Here is an 8242-nt window from a genome sequence, read left to right as displayed (position 1 = left end):
ATTTTGATTTTAGTTCCTCCCTGTTTCTGTCCCCAGTTATAATGTAGGGACCATACCACCTCCTTTTTATGGGTATGAGAGCAAAGTCACAGTGGTTGTGGTAGACCCAACTACTATTACTAGTAACTAGATGACACCATCCATGAAGAGGTTCATCATCTCTCCTCAGAGCAGAGCTTGGTCACTCCATACTCTGTAGAAGATTGTTTATAAATCCTTATTAACGATCCATTTTGCTGACCTCAGCTTCTGGCCTCTCAGACTCATTGACCTCCACACCTCTCCTTATCTCTCACTTACTCTTTTGCCCCTCTGCTTTCTCCCTTCACTGCTTCCTTGAGTCCGGTGGCTTCCAGAAAGAAACTTTGCCATTAGGAGGGAGAGCCTCTCACTTCTGCACTTGGGACCCTTACCAGTGTGTCTCACTAAGCTACATGGGTTGCCATGAAGGAACATCTGCCACAGAGGACTATGGCAGATACCACGTCTAAGCAGCACAGAGAAAGGTTCCACCAGCTTCATGGGGAATTGAATCTATGCAGCCCATGCAAGCAGGTTTTTTCAAAGGCTTATAACTTAGCCAAATCTGGACAACTTTTAATAAAAACTTCTCCCCTGCCAGATTTCAAGTCCTTTCTCCAAAACATGGAGGCACTAGAGCTTTTTAATGAAACAGTTATTAAAAACCAAAACAAAACTAGGAATAATAACATGTTTTTCTCTCAGTTGTTCTCAGAAAAGTTGTTCTGTTGTTCTCAGAAATGGCAGAACCAGTTCAGGCTGATTTATTTATTTTGGAAAGAGTCAGCTGAGACAAACTTTCAGCATGGGAAATTTTGACCCAACTGGTTAGCCTTTCTCAAAGTTTGGCAAAGTTTAATGCAAGTGAAAATGGTCTTACGCTGAAAAGTCAAAGGCAAGCTTACTTATCATCAGTGCTCCTCGCTTAGTATAAAAAAAGACTATATATATTAACTGGGTCTTTTTTTTTTTTTTAATGTTTCAGATTCTTTGAGTATATATTGCTCTATAAAGAAGCAGTGATGTTTCAGATCGAACAAGTTACAAAACTTTGCTCGAAGATTGCTCTGACAGAGCCATGGGATCCGTATGATATTCCTGCCAATTCAACTTATGAAGATCAGTACTACATCGGGGGACCTGGAGATGAAATTATGGTACAGGAATGGTCTGACAGAAAACCAGCCAGGAAACGTATGTGCATGCTTTTGTTTCATCTTCATAATAATCGTTGTCCCTGCTACGCAGGGAAAAATAAAATTGTTCATGTTTCAGTCCAGCTTTCCATATTTCTCTAAAGTTTGCTGGAAGAAATAATAAATATACCCCATGCACAGTATATCATTTTGTTATCAATGCATTTTAATAAGAAAATGTTTCACATCTCAGTAGGATCAAATATGTCCAAGGGACTCGATTGCTTTTTGGTCTGTATCATACAGATTTTTGGCATGGAACAGCATCATTTTGCATCTGAATCCAGCAGCCTGTATCCCAAATTTATCTGGAGAAGACTTGGCAATATAAGTAAGGGCATATTCAAACCTGCATGTACCCTATTTCTGCTAAAAGGCATCTAAAGAAACAAAGCAGGTGTCGGTGTGTGTCTACACGCTACCATCGAATATTGTTGTAGAATCCATCCACTGCCTGGTTCTGCAGCAAGGGACGTGGTTAACACGTGCCTCAGTTTTGTTATCATAAAAGAAAGTAGGCTGAATTTTCCAAGGTCCAGTATGTTAGGTTTTGGATGCCTAGTGGTTTATTAGCACAGTGGCTTCAATTTCATCTATGGTTTACTGATGACCCGGACAACTATAAAAATAATTTTAAAACCTCAATGAAATTTACGGCTTTATGCAGCTAATGCAATTCTTGTGATTATAGACACCTAATATATAGGCTGGTTATGAACCTGAGCATTTAGCCAGGGGGAAATATTTCTTTCTTGAAAAAATGTAGAAAGAATGAAGTAGAAAATGAAGGATAAGCTCGTTAGACCTCTGTAACTAGGTCGATATATCCTCTGGTATTCTACAAGAGACAAATTATCACTCGCTCCAAGAATTTTATTTTTCAGATCCAGTGTTTTTGGAACTTTTATGGAACCGAATATCCAGATACCTTCAGTTAATGATGTGTGATTTTTATCCTGTAGTATTTTGTATCTGCAGCGTTTTTCTGTATGACCATTCAGACAAATAATGTCTTAAAGTTGTCTACCCATCCACCTTTCAGCTAGTTTTGGCTTGTATTCTAGAAATTATAATTCTGTTAAAATTATGAAGGTTTCAGTGGAGATACAGGCTACCTCAGTAGCATTATATTTTCCCTTATTTTTCTGTTCAAAATTCTGAGGAAAGTCTTGTTGAGGAAAAGAATCCTTCATTTCTGGATACTCAAACCCAAACTCATTGAATGGTTTTGATGTACTAGGATGCCTTGGAGAGGAATGTTCAAATATTGCCCAGCTTGACACCCTTTTTTTTTAGATGCTGTATGTGCATTTCATGTCACAGGTTTTCTATTTCCAATAACGTGATTTAGCACAGCGTTATCACACAATACTGGAAGGACAGAAAGAAAGCATTTTTGATAGCTGCCGAGTGGGAGAAAATAAGGCTCCTTGGGAATGGAAAAAGTCCATAATAGGCATCACTTAGAGGAACTGATTTACAATCACAGTAGGTAGTTTTGTGTTTTAACCTCATGAGTTTCCATTATCAAGAGAGAGATCTGAAATGCATGAACCAACTGGATGAAGTGGTGTATGCTGGAAGGGATAAAGAAGGATCACAGGAGAGATGCATGGGATAAATAAAGAGATTTAAAAGTGAGATTTTCAAAGCGAAGGGTGTTCAAAGGAAACCACCTCGATGTTACTGACTGCAGAAAGAGATGAGTGGTTTAAGTAGAGGATAGCAGGGGGAAGAGCGCAAGAGAACGCCTGAGATAAGCGCATTGTGAAATTAAACTCAAGTTAAAAAAAGAGACAGATTTGCTACATCACATATGTGGAGGAGATCAGCATTCAGTGTAGCCTTCGAATAATAAATGAACTGGTAGAAATATTTGAGAGAAACAGGAATTAAGAAAATGAACATATAATAATGATGACACAGATTTTCCATTACCTTCTGTGGTAAATAGAAGGGATGAATTAAAAGAAGAGACAGAGGCACTGGCGTTGTATTTGGGAATGTTCCTGTGTGCTTGAGACAGTAAGATGGGAAAAGATGAAGCAAGGTCATATTTGTTTGGATTAAAGACGTGGTGAGTATCATCAATTTTAAGAATGGCAATTGTTAAGATTTTAGAGGTCCAAAAGCTGTGGAACCAAAATGGAATGGCTGCCAGTTCTGGTGCAGAGGAGTCCCCACCACAGAAGACAAATGCTTCTTTGGGTAGGTGAATGCAGAACTTCTTGTGCACAGGAAGGAATGAGATGTCCCGCATAGCTGGGAGGACTAATTGTTCCACAGTGTCAAAGGCCATGTTGAGGAGCAACACTGTGAAATGGACCACAGGTTTTCAGTAATCACAGGTTTAAATCTCAGGAACAGAGTGTAAGGTGAAATGTTCCTTGTGCTACCCAAGCTGCTGACAGGGAGAACAGGGCATTTCATTGCTTTACTGGTGGAGTGAGTGAGTGACAATGAGAGATGAGAGAAATCAGACTTGTGCAGAACACAACGAAAGCTGGGACTAAGCAGCAGTGACAGTCCTTTAGTAGGGGTACACTTGAAAGGTGACATAGGAGGGTGGAGAGAGGCAGGGATCGGTCTCTTTTCCCAAGTCCCAGGTGATGGGACAAGAGGAAATGGCCTCAAGTTGCCCCAGGGGAGCAGATTGGAGTTTAGGAAAAATGTTTCCACGGAAGAGGTTATTGCACATTGGCCTGGGCTGCCCAGGGCAGTGGTTGAGGCCCCATCCCTGGAGGTATTGAAAAGCCGGGTTGACCTAGTGCTTAGAGACATGGTTTGGTGATGGTTTTGATCAGAGTGAGGTTGATGGTTGGAATAGGTGATCTGAAAGGTCCCTTCCAAGCTGGACAATTCTATGATTCCATGATGCCATGACAATATTACGATTTTAAATGTGCTTGACACCAACGTGTTCAGGTTTAAGATCATTGCAGTGTCCAAATTATGCCAGTGCTGTGGCATTTTGTGGTGTTGTCATGCGTATGGACAGAACTGTGGGCCAGTCCAGCCTCTAGGCTTTGCTTGAGGAATGGCTTGATGACTGACAGCATGAGACATCCATTCATTCATTCATTCATTCTGGCCATCTAAAATAACCACATTTCTGCTTGGTTACAGTGGAATCCTGGGTCGGCGTTTACACAGTCAAAGACTGTTACCCAGTACAGGAAACCTATACGAAGAACTCCAGCGTGACAACCTCCACGCGCTTTTTTGATCTACAGATGGGCATCGCAGACCCTTCGGTGTTCACCCCACCCAGCACCTGCCAGACAGCCCAGCTGAGGAAGATGAAAGATGAATGCTGATTATGGACACTGGCTGCCCCGGGCAAACAAATATTAGCCAAGAGGAGAGTTATTAATAGTCAGCTGCTGACGTCTAACCTGATTTTTCAAGCTTATTGTTGTTCTTTTGGGAAATTTAAGTTTTCGCTTGAAAGAGAACATAAACATTTAACTGGGTAAAACATGTAACAGAAAAGATCTTTTTCGTCACATTAATCTGTCCAGTGATGCACTTGCAGCCTTATATATTTACCACAGGTAATATTTATAGATACTATTTATTTAAGCTGTGGCTGATTTTCCTGTTGCAGAGGTTTCAATGTTTATTTTTTTCAAGAAGACAAAGCATAAGCAGACTGCAATAGTGGCAACATCAAGAAGGAAAAGCTAGATTTTGCTGCTGTTACTTCTGGGGACTGGAGGGAAGGGGAGATGTGTCCTGGGTAAGACTTCATCCCTAACCAAAAAATGCCCCATTTTAAACAATGTACATTGAAAGTATGGAAACTCATTCTCTTGGTTTTGTTTTCATTTGTGGTTTTGGTTTTATTTTTCCTTTCTGCTCTTCAGGAAGCGAATGTTTGAGCTGATTTTTGTTTTCCGTCTGAAAAGAAACTGGAGTGGCTCTATTCATGCTATCATCTGACGTGCAAAAAATCCTTTTTTGTTTCTTGAGAGAATGATGTGGAAGAAGAGAAGGAGGGAGACGGGCATCCTCCAAAAAGCTAGCCCAAATTTGATTGCATTTACTGAAGTTTGAAGTGTTGCAATAGGGTGCGAGAAGACGTTTTTCAATCATGTTTTACTTTAGCACCCGCTTTTCAAGGCAATACTAGTTTTAACCTATGCAAAGAGATTAAGAGGTACCCTACACTTAAATGGCTTTAATCTTTGGGAACTCTTTTCGGAAGTCTTCCCTTACTCAAAGAGTATCAAAACACCTTTGTAATGCCAGGTAGAAGTGAGGAAAAAGGTGTTCTTAATACATAATCAGTAAAGGCTAAATCATTGTTTACGTAGTGCCTGGCGATGTGGGCAGAGAGAGAGGCAGGGCTGTGCCACACAGTGGTGTGGGACGGTGGGAGGAGGAACGGGAGAGGTTTTGGGTGTCTCTGTCTGGTGTGAGTGCAAGGCACTGCAATCTAAGCAGAAATGACAATCATCTTGCTTTCTTTTGCACCCCCTCCGCTGATGCCTGCTGTATGTGCTCTTCAGCCAGCATTTCAAACCTTATCTATCATCTCCGCATCATTTTCTGGCAGGTGGAACGAGAGTTTCCTTATGGGAAACAAATAAATAACCAAAACAAGCACAGAAATGCACATATTTTGCTTTACAAATTCCAAACCAAGTCTTCATGCACCTTCAGGCCCTCAGAAGCGTGGAATGGTGGTGGGTTTTGCACTTTGGCCAAATGAAATGAATTGCTTTGTTCTGTAAGTCTAGGCATGAATTTTATTTATTATTTGCAACTCTGTTTAAAACCAGATTCTTGTCCTCATACACGTGTCGGGTAGTAGTTTGCTCTAGAAGTTGTCTGGCTGAAAACAGCACGACACAGGGAAGCCTGGTGTGGTTTTTGGGCAGAGTTACCAAGTTCTATCGCTTCCTCAGCGGCTGCTGGACTCTATCCCCAGAAACAGATTTATTTTTCAGGACAACTTTTAGTGAAGAGAAATGATCCAATTTGACCATGATAGAAAGTCCTGCATAAATAGGATACATAATTTCCTGGCCCATAGTACCATGTCTGACAGAAAACTGTTAAGCTTGCACCGTTTCTGGAGGAGAGATGCTGGGCAGGCTTCTAGTGCTTTGTACGCTCACAGCTTTTTGTGCATGAGCAAGGGGTACAGTGGATATTTTGCTTTCACAGTTGTGGTCAGAATGGCATTTTACTTATTATCTTGTGCCCAATGAGAGCATATACCTGCTAAAATTCAGGTAGTTCATTAAAAATTTTCTCTCGGACATCACCATTTCAGTGAAACACGCTAGGGGGAAGAAGGATTGGGTTTCCTTGAATGTAGGGTGCATTTTGTCTGCACTTGCCTTCTGTACTTTTTGTGACAACCTAAATGTTAACTGCATATTGTTCTCATTAGGGCCATGATTAACAGGCATTTCTTAATATGTGTCTTGTTAGAATCTGGAAAATATAATAAATCTGGCTAGCAAACATGAAACTGTGGTACTGTATCGTTTGGGATGTCATTGTTGTGGTACAGCAGATAGATGAGTAACCGGGGTATCTGTGTTATGTTTTGCTGACAGTGATACCATTTCTAGCAATAACATTAAACGTTCCTTTAAACGTGAATGTGCAAAAGTCTGGTGCACAGAAGTGCTTTAAAAATGTTGTCGTGACATACGGGGCAGTTTTACACGGCTAAATGTGTCCCTCTAAAACAAGGCTGTTGTCTTCATACTTAACGCTCTGCAAACTCAATAAAGAGAGTTGTCAAAGAGACATCAATCCAAAAAATTTGGGATTATGTGTTTCAAGTTAGTTGCTAACCAAGTATGAAGCACAAAAGGCGTGTGCCTGGTTCCTTACCTTTGTTATCGTTGGCTGTGGGTTGTTATTGTGCACCTGAAGAGACATTTTGTCTTTATGAGACAATGCCAATGGCTCAATAAGAATTGAGCATAAAAGGATCTTAAAGTAGCCATATAGTGTGCTGCCACGGTACAGTAAATACAGGGCTTTGATAGGTCTGATGGTCTGGGGAATTTGTTTGAAAAATTAATAATATATTAGTGTGTTCATGAATTACATTGTATTCTACCAGGTCACAGTGGCAGTCCCTCAGAGCTGGGTAGTCTGAGAGACAAAGCTGGTTTTGTGAGATTTCCAGTGCCTCTTGGTTTCCTTGGGGCCAGAAATAGTGCAAACATGGACCTGCCTGCCATATTTTTGTATTTCTGCTTGGAGGCTTCGCTGAAAGCAGGATGTGTAGAAACACAACATTGTTTTATTTGAAGTTAACCAAACATTCCTGAACCTCAAAACAGGTTTAGTTTGAGTTTGGGGAGGAGATCTGGGCACTTGGTTCAGTTCCTATTTTAACAGTTTGCTTAACTCTAGTATTAGGGCCAGATTTTGCTGATTCAGGCCATGTTGCACACCATGGAAGCGCTGCCATTTACCAGGGCGTGCCAACTTTGATTAAGAATGTAGGAAGAAATACAGTAATCCACAGTAAAAGTGAATTTTAGTCGAGAAATCTCTAAACAATAGAATATTCTTATTTTGGGACGGTCTAACAAAATCAGTGTGTTTTCCACCTTGGAGGTCATTTCATTCCAGTGCTCACACTTAACTCCTAGCATCTCTTTTCCCACCACCCTTTACTTCCTAATGTCAGTGGAGTCAGCTTCCAAACTGGCATTTACAACCCTCACTTGCATTTATTTCAGTGGGAGTTCAGCCCCTAAATACCTTGATGGGTCTCATCTGGACCTAACCTCTGCAAGTTTGCCAGCAGCCCTATCTCAAGTACAAGAATGGTGACAGCCATAACCAAACGTGAACAACTCAACTACACACAGGTGACCAAAGATGAGAGCAGCATTGGCTCAGGACAATTGCCAGTGTCCCGAAATCCCAACTGATGAGAGGGCTCAGCGCAGCTCCTGCATCTCATCCTGCAGCTCCTGCATCTCCTGCATCCTCTGCCGCAAACTGGCACTGGAGACAAGCCATAGGATGTTCCCACACAACAGAAA

General features: G+C 41.2%; 1 protein-coding gene across 1 annotated transcript; it reads left to right on the top strand.

The window, feature by feature from the left end:
* Nucleotides 1-1004: 1004 nt before the first annotated feature.
* EPDR1 (ependymin related 1) lies at nucleotides 1005-6699 on the top strand (the record flags this gene model as incomplete). The annotated part of the gene is made up of 2 exons (XM_014942357.1): nucleotides 1005-1215; nucleotides 4344-6699. Coding segments are annotated over 2 exons (402 nt in total), but the record flags the coding sequence as incomplete, so codon positions are not given.
* Nucleotides 6700-8242: the final 1543 nt, after the last annotated feature.

This window comes from Calidris pugnax, unplaced genomic scaffold (assembly GCF_001431845.1).
Source record: "Calidris pugnax isolate Ruff unplaced genomic scaffold, ASM143184v1 scaffold23, whole genome shotgun sequence".
In the NCBI taxonomy this organism is placed as follows: domain Eukaryota; kingdom Metazoa; phylum Chordata; class Aves; order Charadriiformes; family Scolopacidae; genus Calidris; species Calidris pugnax.
The sequence above is the reverse complement of the archived record's forward strand: the minus strand, read 5'-3'. Positions and strand labels throughout refer to the sequence as shown.